Source organism: Theropithecus gelada, chromosome 13 (genome assembly GCF_003255815.1).
Source record: "Theropithecus gelada isolate Dixy chromosome 13, Tgel_1.0, whole genome shotgun sequence".
NCBI lineage: Eukaryota > Metazoa > Chordata > Mammalia > Primates > Cercopithecidae > Theropithecus > Theropithecus gelada.
The window spans coordinates 2,291,506-2,308,813 of NC_037681.1; the positions used below are offsets into that span (position 1 = coordinate 2,291,506).

At 42.6% G+C, this 17,308-nt stretch overlaps 1 protein-coding gene across 1 annotated transcript in view; it reads left to right on the forward strand.

The window, feature by feature from the left end:
* Nucleotides 1-354: 354 nt before the first annotated feature.
* Nucleotides 355-17,308, forward strand: part of RPIA (ribose 5-phosphate isomerase A) — a 54,182-nt gene continuing 37,228 nt past the window's right edge. The window contains exons 1-3 of the mRNA XM_025354858.1: nucleotides 355-674; nucleotides 7,134-7,194; nucleotides 8,650-8,705. Coding sequence (XP_025210643.1) covers nucleotides 390-674; nucleotides 7,134-7,194; nucleotides 8,650-8,705 — 402 coding nt within the window. The 5' untranslated portion in view covers nucleotides 355-389. The remainder of the gene's footprint in view (nucleotides 675-7,133; nucleotides 7,195-8,649; nucleotides 8,706-17,308) is intronic.

Below are 17,308 nucleotides of genomic sequence, written 5' to 3' on the forward strand. Positions count from 1 at the left end.
TTCTCGTCCATGGCCACGTTCTCACTGCTGGGAGAAACAACAGGGTCAGGTCTAACACTCCTTTCTCGGATGCATGGGCGAACAGAAATATCCCTGGCCTTCACCTAATCGTGGCCTGAGAACACTTCCCCCGGGTAAGCAGTCACCACACTGATATTCCCACAGAGCGAAGTGCCGGAGCCCGTCGCCGGCGATTGCGCATCTCGTCGCGGAGAGCATTATGGGGTTGGTAGTCCAGACTGAGGCGCAGATAGCGGTCCTCGAAGCCATAGAACCACACTTCCCAGCAAGGCCCGCGCAGCAGGGCACGCAGAGTGTGTGCGAAAGCGACCAGATTTCCGGGGGAGCCGGGGGCGGGACTTCAGCGGAGGCCGGAGCGAGGTGTCGGGATGCAGCGCCCCGGGCCCTTCAGCACCCTCTACGGGCGGGTCTTGGCCCCGCTGCCCGGGAGGGCCGGGGGCGCGGCCTCTGGCGGAGGAGGGAACAGCTGGGACCTCCCGGGTTCCCACGTGCGGCTGCCGGGGCGTGCACAGTCCGGGACCCGTGGCGGTGCTGGCAACACAAGCACCAGCTGCGGGGACTCCAACAGCATCTGCCCGGCCCCCTCCACGATGTCCAAGGCCGAGGAGGCCAAGAAGCTGGCGGGCCGCGCGGCTGTGGAGAACCACGTGAGGGTGAGCACCTGGGGACGTGGGGCGCGGGAAGCGTGTCCTCAGCGTGTTGGGCTCCTGTTGCGCTTTCTGGGTGCTGCCGAGGCGCGCCTACCTCCTGGCAGGGCGGGGGCTGAGTGAGAGGGTAGAGAGTGTGCACTTTACCCGAGTTTAGACCCGTCTTCCTTGCTCCTTAAAGACCTTTTAGATGTGGAATCGGTTAGGGGCGAATCTTCTAATATTTGAGCTTTCGAAAGACTCCTTGTCTAGCTGGAACAGTTTGCAAAGTGGAGCCTGGTGTTGTCTCATGTTTGGAATGGGGGCTAGAGGCGCTTGCCTTGTGTTCTCCTTATCAATAAATGGAAAATGGTGGGCTTTGGGACTGCGGAGAGGTTTTCATTTCTCGTTACTGACCCGGAAGCCGGCGGAGAGTTGGTTTGCTAGTGCTTTGAAATTTCAGTCGAAGGAGGTTCTGGGCTTGGTGCGCGCCGGCCCCTGAGTGAACTCCTGGAAGGAAGGGAAGACCCGGGGCTTCAGACTTCCTTCTTTCCATAGGGCGGGGTGGACTAAGTCTGGAGGATGCTGGTTTATTTTTTAAGGCGGGGCTGCAGAGATGTTTAGCTGTTATTCAGTCAGGTCGTGGTCCCTACTTGTTTGTTAAGTGGCATGGTGCTGTTAGTGGAGTTTTTTTTTTTTTTTTAAATCCAGGTGGTTTTGCTGTCAGCAATCAAGTTAATTATCTTATTTGTAATAAGGAAGCCAAGTGGAGTATGTCTGCCCTGTGGTGTAGTTTCCTTGGTCTTACTGGTTTTTTATTTCTCATTTCTACTTATTAGAAAGTGGTATTAGAGTCTCTTTTCTTCTCCGATAATAGTTCTTTACATTTGTTAATGCTTTACTCAACAAAATTATTTTGCTTAGATGATGTTTGATGAGCTTCACCACAGCGTGTTTGAGTGGGAGTGGACAGTGTGGTAACCTGTGGCTCAGCCAGTTCTGTGGGAGGGATGTTCCAGTGTTCTCTTCTACCCTTTCCACTGCTACCCTGTTCTGGTGTAGCCTGTTGCAAGTCTGATTGGCAATAGGATTTTCTATGGGGATTAACAGAGATAATGTAAAATGTGTTAATTTGACCCTACCGTTGGGATTCAGTGCCTCAGTTGTAAAAGTGAGACAATAAGCTGAAATTTCAAAATGTCTGCATAAAGTGAATAGCTAATAGTTAAATGTAATCCACATGAGAATACAATTAGAAAAGCACCGTATCTAAGTTGTTCAGTTAATGAATTTATGTTAATATTTGGTGGCACATCTCCCTGACCTTTGTGTTATAGTTATGTATTTGATTAAATAAAAATCTGCAGGCCCTGACCTTAGGCTAGAGCCCCAAAACACTGGATTCTGACCACATTTCATGAAGTTAGGCGATTTTGGGGAGATCTACAGTGACCTTTTGGGGGCACCTGTTAAAGTCATATATGCCCTTCAGGGTTTGGCTTAAAGTCCATTTCCTCCTTTCAGTTTTTCCTTAGTGTCCTAAGGAGAGGAAGAATTCTTTTCCGCGATTCTGTAGCACTTCACGCCTCTTATGTGCTTTATGTTGTATCTTATGTTTTGGTCATCTGTGTGTTCATTTCTTCCAGCCCCTTAAAGGGTAAGCTCCTGGAGGGCAGTTAACTTTCATTTAGCATTGGTCACAATGGGGCCTGCCCAGTACATGTATGTTCAATTGTGTGCAGTGTGGACACAAATATGAAAGTGTTGGGGTTATTGGAGGTTCTTTGTGTAGAATCTCTGGCGAGTAGGGCTTCCTGTTCCCTAGTCCATTGGAGTTCCAATATGTCAACCACTTCCATGTCTGGGTGGATGGAAAACATGGAGAGTTCTCAGGTGAATCCTTTGTATAGCCACCCTGGGCCCAGCTCTGTCTGTTTCTGGGGGTGTAGCTACCCAGGATGGGCCGCCATTCAGAACTAGGCTCTTCTGAACGTCTGTAGCCTCATCCCTTTGTTCTCTTTGGAGCCTGGGCTTTGTTTTTTGACTGGCTTGGTTGAGGAAGCTGATGGGCGGTGGTTCTAGTTGGTTAGCAGAAGTAGTATTTCCAGAGTTACTCCATTCGACAAGCTGAGGGAAGTTCTGATGTTGCGCATACATGTGGTTTAATATTGCCCATTAGAATGGGGCCACTCCTCTAGCAGGGCCTGCTTGGCAGTCTTCTGCTGTTGGGCCACCTCATAGGCAGCCTTTGGTCACCTCTGGTTGGCTTTGGCAAGGACACTGATTCCTGGGCCAGTCATTTGATTCCAAGGCAGCAGGGATCACATGGTTGAAGAGCTTTAGGCCTGGCAGGGCCTTGCAATTCTTGGTCTCTTCCAAAAGGCAAAGAAGGAACCTTACACAGAGCTTGTCTGATTCATCCGAATTCACCTCTGTGCCACCTGCCTGCTGGGGACTGTGAGTGACATGAATGTATGGCTAAGCTTGGTAACCAGGAATCTGGTGATTGAATGACTGTAAAGCTAGAGTTCCTAGCTTCACGTCAAGTGTGAAGGTCAGGCTAAGTCTATCTAGTGTGATATTTTAAACACACACACATACACACAATGTTTTTATCCATGGCTCCTGGTTCATAACACTCATAACTCTTGCTACAGTCTTTTGTTATATTTGGGGTGCTTTAGGGCCCAGAGCAGGCCTCAGAAAACAGAATCTTCCTCTCTTACCTTCTGCCCTCCTTCCGCTTGCTCCTTTCTCTCCCCAATGCTTTTCTGTCTTGGAGCTGGCCATAAAGAAATTCTGTGACCTATGTTGTCTGATTGTAGGTCATTAAGATCCCCATTTCAGAAGGGTTCCTCTTCCATAGCCTGGAGGAAGGAATGCTGCAGGTGAAGAATCTGAACAGACAGCCCTTGCAGGGTTTCCCCAGTCAGTCTGCTAGTATTGGATCATGCCATTTTTGTCCAGTCACATTTCTAGGCCCTTGTAATTCCTGGTCTTTTCCAAGATCCAATCATATCTATTTGATAAAGTCTCAAAAAAAAAAAGGCTCAAGAGGACAGGGTTTGGAAGCTTCTGGAGAGCAGAACATATGAAGGTCCCTGGAGGATGGTGTGCCTAGAGAGAGCATGGAAGCTCTGTGCTCCTTCTTACATGCCTTTACCTATGCATCTCTTCATCCGTATCCTTCATCATAGCCTTTATAATAAATTGGTAAACATGTTTCCCTGAGTTCTGTGAGCCACTCTAGCAAGTTAATCAAACCCAAAGAGAGGGTTGTGGGAACTCCAACTTGAGGCTGGCAAGTCAGAAGTTCTGGAGGCCTGAACTTGCATTTGGTAGGAAGGAGGAGGCAATCTTGGGAGTTGAGCCCTCAACCAGTGGAACCTTATGGTATCTCCAAGTAGAGAGTGTTGAAATTGATTTGGAGGATACCCAGATGGTGTCTGCTGCAGAGTAGATTGCTTGCTTGGGATATGGGGAGAAATCCCCATACATTTGGTTACAGAAGTCTTCTGTGTTGATAATTGTTGTGGTGTGAGAGCAGAGGAAAAAGTTTGAGTTTTTCCACACTCAGACATAGGACATTTTCTCATTGCTTGAAGATTTTTATATGTGAGATATTTAGCCATTTTGAATGTTTCTGTGCTGTGATGTGTCATTTACTTGTCTTGAAGTCCTTTCCTTTGGAGATTGTCCAGGTAGCTAAACAACTGTATTAGACACATTGCCTTCTTGAGAGCATTGGCACAGGTGGAATCCTGACCTAGTGCGAACCGTGTTCTGATAACCCAAGCCCCTGATGTATTCAGTGACTTTGGAACTGTGAGCTAGTAAAAGCAGTTTCCACCAGGTCAGTAACACAAAAGTTGTTGGGTAAAGTCTTCTGTAGGTAGGAGAGGCTATAGAAGCATTTTTAGTGTACATGTATGTGGTTGTGGGGACATTAGTATTTGAATTTTTTTTTTTTTTTTGGTAACTCTATTTGTTGGTCATTCTTACTAATCTTTTCTAGTTGTAGATGTAGTCTAACTGTGAGAAGGACCATATCTAACGTGAGGCCTATGGGCTCACTTTAAGTATTCCTATGGCCTTTGTCCTGTGGGGAATGAAGGAATTTAGTTGTGGCCTTGTTTGTCCTGAAGGCCCTTCAGGACTTTTCTTCTTCCTAAAAAGAAGGTTTTACTATGGGCTTTCCTTTGTCAGATAAATTGTTTATCAGTTGTTGGAAATCTTAAGAAATTTGAAGTAGATTGATGTTTCAGCAAATTGAACTTCCGGAAGTTGCTTATTTGATTGAAATGGCTCATCCTGTAATGGCTCATCCTGTAATCCCAGCACTTTGGGAGGCAGAGTTGAGAGAATCACTTGAGGCCAGGAGTTCGAGACTAGCCTGGTTGACAGTGAGACTGTGTCTCTTAAAATAATTTAAAAATTAGCTGGGCGTGGTGGCATGTTCCTGTAGTACTAGCTATGTGGGAAGCTGAGGCAGTAGGGTTGTATGAGCCCAGGAGTTTGAGGATGAGTTTGTATATATGTGTGTGTGTCGGGAGGGGGCATTGATATTATTTATATGTCTTGTAAATATATATACAAGATCTATATCTTGTATGTATATTTAAAAAAGGTAAAATCACACATATATAAAATGAATATATGTCAAAGATTTTATTTAACTCACTAAATTAGGGAACTGGAAAAGTTATTAGAACCTGTTCATAGGTGTCTTAGTCCATTTTGTGCTGCTATAATAGAATACCTGAGACTTAGTAATTTATAATGAACAAAAATGTTTTGGCTTATACTTCTGAAGGCTACGAAGTCCAGTATCAAGGGGCTGGCATCTGGTGAGAGAGAACAGATGTTGCGGTGCTATGGGTGGGCACCAATCCCACCCATGAGGGTGGAGCCCTCTGACCCAATCACCTCGTAAAGGTCCCACTTCTTAATATTGTTATAATGGCAGTTAACTTTCAACATGAGTTTTGGTGGAGATGTTCAAAGCAAACAGGAGAAGTCAACCATAAGCTCATATGTAGTAAAAAAAAAATCTTAAAATGAGTTTAGAAGATATGTTAATAATTGTATCTCATAGAACACTATTAATTTGCTTTTCTATGAACAAAAATTACTTGCTTTGTTAACGGTTTTCCGCAAGTTAAAGTGTATCTCTATAGAGTCGTCATATATCTTAAAGACAAAGGCACATACCTTCTTCAAGTCAGACAATACAATCAGGTTCCAGCATCCCATTGGAAGGATATCCAGTAGTCTCTTTTGCTCATTTCAAAGTCTGAAGTTTTTCCTTACAATATTGAACTCATCTATAAAGTGTTAATAGTGGGTCTCTGGGTCATAAGTGATTGTTGTGAGATTTGACTTTATATTAACATTTATAAGCCTTCTTGGTAGGTGCTTAATACATGGTAGCTGCCGCTTTGGTGTTCAGTTGACTTTGCCTTGCACCGGCAGGAGATAGATGTCAGGAAGTTGCTTAGGCACTGAACTCCATATTAGTTCCTATGCTTAGGAAAGGCTCAGTACCCTGGCCTCGTTTTGCTCTTTGTGGTCTAGTAGACTCAGCTGAGCTTTTACTCTGTCTTTGGTCTGTTTGTAGGTACCTTCTTTGTTTCTTAAGGTGGTAGGCTCGGTATTGTGATGTCTGCTTGTACTTTGTACTCAGGAAGTGCTCTGCTCTATTACGATCCTTCCTATTGCAGATGAAGACTATTTTTCATATTCTTAACTAAGGCTTTGCCCTCTTCCCATTTTCTCTGTGGCAGGCTCATGCAAAATGAGCACCCCGTGGCGTCACCTAGGCAGATGCTGACATACTTTATTATTTTGAGGTTACTTCAGGCCCTCCCTTTGTCTGCTGACTTTGGGAGAGCTCTGGATGGTGGGCCTGATGTGTCTTGTGGTGCTACCAACTTGAAGGTGCCTGTGGGAGACACTGAAGCCAGAAGCCTTAGCTTTCCTCCTTTACCCAGGCTCCAGGCTCTATTTTATTTTATTTTTTTTTTAAAGTGTTTTTCTGATTACCTCCTTGGGGTTGGCCAGGAATCTTTTTCTTTCTTCTTCTTCTTTCTTTCTTTTTTTTTTTTTAAACACACTGTTGCTGGCTTGAAATGTTGGGAATCTTTAAGTGTTTATATGCAGGCCATTTCTGTGAGGGTGACGCAAGTTGCTATTCAGTTGCAAGTAATTGCACCAATTATTTGGTAGAATGGAGGGAGGAAGTGGTGGTGTTGACAGTGTCAGAAACAAGGGAGGAGAGCCTTGTTGAACATTTGTCCACCACGCGTAGGTTAAAGTACAGCATTGAGGTTCAGTGTTTATGTTCCTATAAAATAGGCACGGTACCTGTCTTGTACCTGTGTTGGTGAATTGCTGTTCATAATAATTTTATAGCTTTAGGAAGTGGGCTGACAAAGGAGTAAAATATGGTATTAATAAGTTTTGTTTTTTCTTCCCCCCTTTTGGCAGAATAACCAAGTGCTGGGAATTGGAAGCGGTTCGACAATTGTCCACGCTGTGCAGCGAATAGGTATGCTCTCTCACTGTCTACTGGATGCTTTGTGGGTGATGATGGGGTAGGGAGGTAGAGGAGAGGGAGGAAGTGGCACACAGGTTTGGCATTGCCCTTTTGGCTTCAGCAGTACAGAGCTGGAGAGAGGGACTACCTGAGGTCAGCTGTTTCTGCTCTTTTGTGGACAGAGGGAATCTTGGGCCTGTTCATCCAACTTTGAAGGGTGTCCTTGCCTTTGTTTACTCTGCTCAGCTGGAGGGGAGGAGCTGACTTAGCTCGAGGTCCCAATATAATTTTAATCATGTCAGTGGCATTCTACCATTGAGTCCTGTGTGTGGCCTCAGACTTCCTCAGGCAGATAATTGAGGCCACAGTGGGTTTGCCCTGTCCATGCCCCTGGAGTGGATGTGGGGCTCCTGCCATTGATGGCTGGTTCCTGCAGGTGCTCATTTCACACTGATTAGGGTGTCTCTATGCTTAGGAAAGGCTCAGGAATTATCAGCCCCTGTGACTGCTCAACAGGTTTTACTGCCCTGCTCTTTGTTTGTAAGAACAAAGCCCAGAGGAGAGGCCTGCTTGAATGCCGAATTCTTCTAGGTGCCAAGGGGCAGAGCCCAGCAGGGAAAGTCCAGGAACACTTTGTTATGAAGGAGTGGTTGTAGTGCTGGTGTGATGGCTTCTGGAAGCCTTCTCATTGGCCAAATAGGAGCTTTTGTGTTGTATACCTTTCAGTCTTAACCAAGTATCTGGAGAATACTTTCAGGGCACAGGGGTTACTATGGATTTTGTAAGAGTGGCACCCAAACCTCCCAAGATGCACTCAGTGATTAAAAAGACATGAAATTTTAATAAGAGGTTTTTCCTGAAGTCTTTTTTTTTTTTTTTTTAATCAAACTTTCCTGAAAGGTACAAATCCAAATTGAAAAAATAAATCTCCTTTAGCCACTCTCTGGGGCCTATAAATAAGTATATTTTTTACTAAAATGCAAAAGTAAAGTTCTGGCTTTTTCCTAGAAGAGGCAATATAGGGGAGTTAAGACTGTGTGGCTAGACGGCCTGGGATCTTATCCCAGCTGTGCCGCTTATTAGTGGTATAACTACCAAATTACATGACCTCTCTGAACCTCAGTTGCCTTATCTGCAAAATGGGGAAAATAATTTAACCTTTTGGGTTGTTAGGATTAAGAATTCATATATACAAAGTTCTTAAAATGTCAGGCATGTAACAATAGCAAACACTGACTCTCCTTTCTGTGGTCAGTGCTTACCTCTCCAGGCTTTCTTGTGTCGCTATCTTCTGGTGTGTGAAGTACAGTCACTAGCTTTCCCACCAAGGAGGGGGACACAGGGTGAAAGGCAGCTGTCCTTGGGAAATAGATCTTCCCTTGTCTGTTGGATTTGAGCAAACACATATGACAAGGAAAATAAAGTGAGGAGAGTGAAAAACTGCCAATATGGCTTTTGTTTCCACAGCTGAAAGGGTGAAGCAAGAGAATCTGAACCTCGTCTGTATTCCCACTTCCTTCCAGGTATGTCCTGCTTTCCATCTGCATCGTGACAGCTTCTGCTGTATCTTCTGGTTCCCCGAGGTTGTGGACACATGGCCTTGTCTTGTACCTCAAGGTTGTTCTAGGTCAGAGAGTCCAGGAATAGGAGAGTTTATTGACCAAGTATTCCTTCTTGGAATTGTAGTTTTAGGTGCATTTGTTTATTTACTCGGAGAATGTTTCAGTGCATGTTGAGTTTAGGCACTACGGAGTATGCAGAGATGACCAGGTATTCTCTCTCCTCAAGGAATATTATTCCTGTTTATAGGTGAAAATCAGGCTAGGCCAGGTGTGGTGGCTCATGCCTGTAATCCCAAGTACTTTGGGAGGCCAAGGTAGGCAGATCCCTTGAGCCCAGGAGTTCAAGATCAGCCTGGGCGATATGGTGAAAGCCTGCCTCTACAAAAAATACAAAAATTATCTGGGTGTGGCGGCTTGTACCTGTAGTTCCAACTAGGTGGGAGGCTGAGGCGGGAGATCTCCCTTGAGCCCAGGGAGGTCCAGGCTGCAGTGAGGTGTGATTGTGCCAGTGCACTCCAGCCTTGGCGACAGAGTGAGACCCTGTCTCAAGAAGAAAAAAAAGAATCAGGCTAAAAGGAATTAAGCAATGTGTTAGTAATACAAGTACATCATAAATTAGTAGGAGCTGATGGAGGAAAGCAGTGGAGCCAGTTAAATATAGGGAGAGATAAGGAAAGAGCAGGTTTTGGGAAGTAGAAGGGAAGACAGTTGCTCAAATGGAGCCAACTCTTGTCCCTCATCTGGCCATTGCAGGGAGGAGTATGTGTATAATCTCTCATTGGATTAGTTAAGGTGATACTATGCACTGGGGTAGGAGGTGAGATTTATGAGTGACTGATGCTTCCGGGACTTTATGGGCTTAGGCTTGGACAGCTGGGTTTCTTAGGAAACCCTCCCAATCCTGGAGGCACAGAATGCTGGTAGCCTGCAGCCAGCTTTGGTGAAGGGAGAGAGGTTAAGGTTCCTTCTAAACCAGACTGGCCTCAGCTTAACAGTAGGGAGCAAGGCAGAGATTCCAGTTAGACAGATTAGGGAGTTGGATAGTGCATACTGTTGGAGCTTCCTTGATGTTAAATCTCTCGGAGACCTTAAACAAGGTGAATGGCCACCCAGGGGACTGAAGGCAATACCTTAAGTGTTTTTTATTGCATTTTTTTTTTTTTTTAATTCTACTGTCTTGAGGAGACAATTTTAAAGCCTCAGTGGCTTGTGGTGGATTTTTTTTAGTCTTTTGGGAAGCTAATTATCTAATTTTTCCAACTGACTTGATCATCAAATACTTTTATTTCTTAGTTAATAAATTACATTGGTGTTTATTTTTAAAGTTATATATGCACGTGCATGGAAGAAACAAATAATTCAAGTCTTTTTATTTAAAAGAGATAAAAGCACACTCCCCTCACCTTCCCTGAGATGACCACTACCCAGAAAGCACACTCTTCTCACCTCCCCAGCCCTCACCTCCACTATTTCTTGCTCTTTACATGGACGTACTTTTAGCTCTTTTAGGTGATTGGATATTTGCCCCAGTATTTTGAAACTACATGCTTTTCTTGATCTTTTTAAATTTTTCTCAACTAGGTTGACCCAAAAGGTTAAAATAATAGCCACTATGGATTTAAGTCAAAGTTAATTTTATTCTGAGCCAAGTTTGAGGACTATAGACCAGGGACACAGACTCAGAGCAAACTGGGAGCATGTCCCTTTCTGTTGTAATTCAGTAGGTCAGAATTAGAGGAAAGAGTATGTTGGATAAAACAGACAATAGAAGACCACCTTACATACGTTCTGTGGCTGTAGTTCAAATTGATGAGCTAACATAATTTTGGCTGGAGTTTTATTCTTTTGGTAACATTTTTGCAGTATTTATAATATTTGTAACATAGGACTATTAGAAAGACATTTTCCTGTCTTCTGAGCCCTCCAAACTGTTCCAACCTCTGCCTGTTACCCAGTTGCAAAGTCACTTCCATATTTTCAGGTATCTTCTCAGCAGCACCCCACTCTGCTGGTACCAATTTATTAGTCCATTTTCACAATGCTGATAAATACCTACATGAGACTGGGCAATTTACGGAAGAAAGAGGTTTAATTGGACTTGCAGTTCCATGTGACTGGGGAAGCCTCACAGTCATGGTGGAAGGCAGGGAGGGGCAAGTCCCATTCTACATGGATGGCAGCAGGCAGAGAGAGAATGAGGAAGACCCAAGAGCAGAAACCCCTGATAAAACCATCAGATCTCATGAGACTTACTACCATGAGAGCAGTATGGAGGAAACAGCCCTCATGATTTAATTATCTCCCACCAGGTCCCTCCTACAACACATGGGAATTATGGGAGTGCAATTTGAGATGAGATTTGGGTGGGGACACAGAGCCAAACCATGTCACCTGTATACCATATATTATTTTCAGCAGGGTATAGAAATTAAGGGTCATCTCTCTCACCACTCCTGTTCAACATAGTATTGGAAGCTCTGGCCAGGGCCATCAGGCAAGAGAAAGAAAGGGTATTCACATAGGAAGAGAGGAAGTCAAACTGTCTCTGTTTGTAGATGACATGATTCTGTATCTAGAAAACCCCATTGTCTCAGCCGAAAAGCTCCTTAAGCTGATGAGCAACTTTAGCAAAGTCTCAGGATACAAAATCAGTGTGCAAAAATCATAAGCATTCCTATACACCAACAATAGACAAACAGAGAGCCAAATCATGAATGAACTCTCATTCACAGTTGCTATGAAGAGAATAAAATACCTAGGAATACAGCTAAAAAGGGAAGTGAAGACCTCTTCAAGGAGGACTACAAACCACTGCCCAAGGAAATGAGGGAACACAAATGGGAAAACGTTGCATACTCATGGATAGGAAGAATCAGTATCATGAAAATGGCCATACTGCCCAAAGTAATTTATAAATTCAATGCTATTTCCCATTAAACTACCACTGACATTCATCACATAATTAGAAAAAACTACTCTAAAATTCATATGGAACCAAAAAAGAACCTGTATAGCCAAGACAATTCTAACCAAAAAGAACAAAGCTGGAGGCATCATGCTACTGGACTTCAAACTATAGTAACCAAATCAATAACCAAAACAGCGTGGTACTGGTACAACAGACACATAGACCAATGGAACAGAATAGAGATCTCAGAAATAAGACTGCACATCTACAACCATCTGATCTTTGGCAAACCTGACAAAAGCAATGGGGAACAAATTCCTTATTTCATAAATGGTGCCAGGAGAACTGGCTAACAATATGCAGAAATTGAAACTGTACCTTTTCCTTATACCTTATATAAAAATTAACTCAAGATGGATTAAAGACTTAAATGTAAAACCTTAGAAAATGAAAAACACTATAAAAACCCTAGAAGAAAATACCATTCAGGACATAGGCACTGGCAAACATTTCATGACAACAACATCAAAAGCAATTGCAACAAAAGCCAATATTGACAAATGGGATCTAATTAAACTAAAGAGCTTCTGCACAGCAAAAGAAACTATTATCAGAGTGAACAGACAGCCTACAGAATGGGAGAAGATTTTTGCAATCTATTCATCTGACAAAGTTCTAATATGTAGAATCTACAAGGAACTTAAACAAATTTATAAGAAAAAAACCAAACAATCCCATTAAAAAATGGGCAAAGGACATGAACAGACACTTCTCAAAAGAAGACATTTATGTGGCCAGCAAACATGAAAAAAAGCTCAACATCACTAATCATTAGAGACATGCAAATCAAAAGCACAATGAGGTACCATCTCATGCTGGTCAGAATGGCAATTATTAATAAGTCAAGAAATGACAGATGCTGATGAGGCTGTGGAGGCAGGAATGCTTTTATGTTGTTGGTGGGAATGTAAATTAGTTCAACCATTGTGGAAGATGGTGTGGCGATTCCTCAGAGACCTAGAGCCAGAAATATCATTTGAATCAGCAATCCCATTACTGAGTATATACCCAAAAGAATATAAATCATTCTGATCTAAAGATACATGCACATGTATGTTCATTGCAGCACTATTCATAATGTCAAAGACATAGAATCAACCCAAATGCTGCCAATGATAGACTGGATAAAGAAAATATGGTACATATACACCATAGAATACTATGTAGCCATAAAAAGGAATGAGATCATGTCCTCTGCAGGGACATGGGTGGAGCTGGAAGCCAGTATCCTCAGCAAACTAACATAGGAACAGAAAACCAAACACCACATGTTCTCACTTATAAGTTGGAGCTGAACAGTGAGAACACATGGACGCAGGGAGGGGAACAACACATACTGGGGCCTGTGTGGGGAGTGCAGGGGGAGGGAGAGCATCAGGATAAATAGCGAATGCGTGCAGGGCTTAATACCTAGGTTATGGATTGATAGATGCAGCAGACCACCGTGGCACACATTCACCTATGTAAAAAACCTGCACATCCTGCACATGTATCCTGGAACTTTAAATTAAATTTAAAAATAAATTAAGGGTCATATTTATATGATTTCAGGATTCCAAACATTTTGGGGACAGCACAAACTTCCTGAATTTGTTTACAGTGTAGAACTGAAACTGGACTCTTAAGTACTATTATTTAATATGGCCTATCAGCTCCCCATTGGGAAAATATAAGTATTATTTTTAAAAAATCTCTATTCCTACTAACACTATGTTATATGTCTAGTTATTATCCATGCGGGGTGCTAATGCTGTAAGAGTACAGTGAATTAAGCTACATATCCTTGGTAGTAATTTTCCAGGAGGAAGAGGGTTCATAGTGTTTGTGCATAAATGTGTACCTTGTGTTTCTGCATCCAAAATGGTAGGGCACATTTTAGAGGCCACTTCAGTTTCCATTTGGATTAGTATGGTCAGTAAACCTTGTTGAGTTTGGACGCATGCTGTTTTCCATCACTGGGTTTTGACATGGCTCCTCGTTAGTTGAGTAGTTGATTTACCTACTTAACAATAGTATCATTATCTTTTTGTGTAGCTTCCCAACCCATACCTTCCTTCTGAAAGAATATTTCTTTTAACCTATTTAGACTGGTAAGTATTGACTTTTCTTGTGATTTTTTTTTTTTTTTTGTCGTTGTTAAATACATTTTTAGCTTGTCCTAATATCTCAAGTCCTGCCTTTATTGCACCTAAGGTTGTTTTTGCCTTAGTTGGCTAGTGCTGTTTTATCCACTAAACATGTTGTTGCCATTGAGCATTTATAATGGAAATCCAATGTGAGTACCAGTTACAAACCCAATAATGTTGGGTGCTCCAAGTTAAAGTGAGAGGAGCAGTAGTTACCCCTAGATATAGTTTAGTTTGAGTATACTGTAAGGCTTCTTGTATACTTGTAACATTCCCAAGTATCCTCTGGTGGTACTCTTGTCCACCAAGTAACTCTCACTATTTGATTTCCAGCTTCATTAGAATGTTGTATAGACCAGTCACAAAAACAAGGTCCCTGACTCCTAGGACAGGAGATACTATGGCAAGGCACATAAACTGCAGTTAAATGTCTTCCGTCATATCTAGGAGTTTGTATAGTAAGTGATCATCTGTATTCACAGTAACATAGTGATCTATTTGTAAAGTGTTAAAAATTGCCAGACCAGGCATGGAATTGGGAAGAACTTCCTGGATCTCTTTCCCTAAATGGGGGCCTCTTGATAGTTTATTACGCCTGAAAAACTGGTGCCATGGGCCGTGGGAACATTGGACTGATTCTAAGAAGTTGATGTCAGGGTTCCAGTATCTTCTTGATATTGAAAAAATGTTTGTCCTACTTTCATATCAGTTAAACAATTTCCCAGTAAGAGGAATGGGGATCAAACAAATGAGGGGGTGTTAGTAGAAATTCAGTCATCATGCAGGAAAATACAAAAACAAAAGGTATATGCAGAAGAAATTCTTTGTGAGTTCAGGTCTGGCCTGGTAATTTGGGCAATGTTATCTAGTCAGGTCTTGTCTGCTTCCCATCCTCAGAGGTGTCAGGAATCTTAGCGATCTTTAATTGGAGGTCTCCAGTGGACTTATAAGTTCATTTAGTTGTTGGAGCTTTCTTTAAATGAGAAATGTGGATCCAGGTTCAGCCTTCAAGTTTTGCTGCACAGCAATTAGTTAACAATACCTGATAGAGCCATTTCCAGTGAGGTTCAAGTGAGTCTTTTAGTTGATGTCGTTTCCAATAAAAAAAGGTCCTTTGGCTAGACATTATGGTATTTAAGATCTTTGTCTCCCAGTAGTACGCTGTAAAAAGAATCTTTTATTAATTTCTTTTGGAGAAGGAAGTTTAGTTAAGCCTTGACAATAACTGAGTATAGCACCTTTCAATAAAGTTGGTTCATATAAATTGTTATCCTGTTTCATAGGTTGACTTGTAATTATCTCGTAATTGATGTTATCCAAGAGAAGTTGCTCTTGGGTTAAGCAAAATCAATGTAAGAGCCTTTGGCCCAGTATGAAAAGCTTTTGTTAATTTTGCGAGCTGGATCTTTATTATTCCATTTATTTGTTCCACCAATCTAGAAGACTAAGGATGGTATACACAATGAGAATGTTGGAAAATGGGCCAGATTTTACAAACTGAGTGGACTATCTTTCTAGTAAAATGAATTCTTCTATCGCTGTATAATTTGGAAGGAATTCCCCAAGAGGGAATTATCTGCTTCAACGATATTTTCTTCCTGTGTGTGCCATGACTTCTGCAAGGAAATGTTTCAACTCAGTGAGAGAACATACAAATCATAACCAGGACCTATTTATAATCCTGGGCTAGAGATAATTGGATAAAATCCACTTGCTAGATATCAAAAGGTCTGGTGGGCAAAGGAAAATGCCCTTGATATCCATGAAGAGGCTGTCCTGGATTATGTTTAGGACAAACTGCACATTTAACATAAGACTTATGCGTGATTATGGGTGACTGTTTCCAGTAATACTGTTTTTCCTTAGGCAGTCATTTTCTGAGGTCGCTAGTGAGTGAGCTGACAGAAATGTTGTAATACAGGAAATTGAAATAAATTCCAAAGACAAAACAAGTCTGTTGTTGAGTCCATACTATAATTTGCAAGTGGGGGAAAGGTGTATCTCCTTTGTTAGCCATATCTGCTTTTCCTTCTCTGAACCCTTTTCTTGAGCCACTTGGAGTTCCTTTTCAGTGGAGCTCATTAAAAAAAAATATAGCCACCTGTGTAGTTTCATCTGATCTTAGTGTTAGAGCAGCCTTTGGCTGCTGCATCAACAAAATACTTTTTTTCGGAAGGGCTGAATTTGGAGTGTCCAAGAATCTTAATAATCGCCTCTTTTTTTTTTTTTCCCCCCTCGGAATTCCTTAGTAGGAGACTCTAAGTTCTGCCTTGTCCTGGGGGTCTAAACTACTGAAGAGTCTCCCTTTGGGTCAGGATTTTCTCTAAAAGGTGCTATCAAAACTTCTGTGGGTGGAGGAGGGAATAAGGAACATCTGATCTGGGCAAAATAGTTCTTTTTTTTTTTTTTTTTTGAGACAGGGTCTTGCTCTGTCACCCAGGCTGGAGTATAGTGGCATAATCACAGCTCACTGCAGCCTCAGCCTCCTGAGCTCAAGCGATCCTCCTGCCTCAGCCTCCTGAGTAGCTGGGACTACAGGCACATGCCACCATGCCCAGGTTTTAAAAAATTTTTTGTAGAGACGATGTCTCACTATGTTGTGCAGGCTGGTCTCGAACTGCTGGGCTCAAGTGATCCACCCACCTCAGCCTCCCAAAGTGCTGAGGTTACAGGTGTGAGCCACTGTGCCCGGCCAAGGCAGTTCTGAAAGCAAAGAATAAGAGGGCTGAAGGAGCAGTTGGAGGGGAGGAGGTGAGACAGTGGGAATGTGAGACAATTTTTTCAGTCAAGGAACAGTTTCCAGAATCTTGTGGTTCACCTCCTGTATGGAAGCAATTTTATCATTACTTCTTTTAGAAGCATTTAAAAACCATTGTAGTAACTATCCCATTCTTTGTGTTTAATTTTTAAGCCTCTCCTTCCAGTTGTGCACATAAATAATTCAATTTTGGGGTGTTGAATGAGCCCCATTTTGGCCAAGTTAAGCTAGTTTAATTTTCAGTGATGTTGGTTCAAGGAGTCAAAAATTTATAAGATAAGGTGCCATAATTTTTAGTCACAAGCCTAGCTGGTATCTTGGAAGATGGTAACTCTCCTTCAGTAGCTTCAAGCTTCAGATGTCTTGTTTGAAATGTCTCTCCTCCCTTCTCTCTTGTCTGCACCAGATTAGGAATGTGTTCAGGGTCAAAAATGTGTTACTTATGAGTTTCACTCCTCAGGCTCTTACCGCTGTGTTGGTCTGCTCTCTTATGTGTTTCAGGAGAAACTCGCCTGCTATAGCAGCGAGGTGCCCTGAATGCTAGGTGACCAGCCTATTATGAGAGTTCCCTGGAGGAGCTATTACAACTTAAGTGTTTTTCTGTTGATTGTAAAGCCCTTTGGAACCACTGCATGTCATGAGGAATCTCCTCTGACCCTTCCACGGGATTGTCTGTCACCTAAAAATACCTGAGATTCGGGCTGGTGGGTGC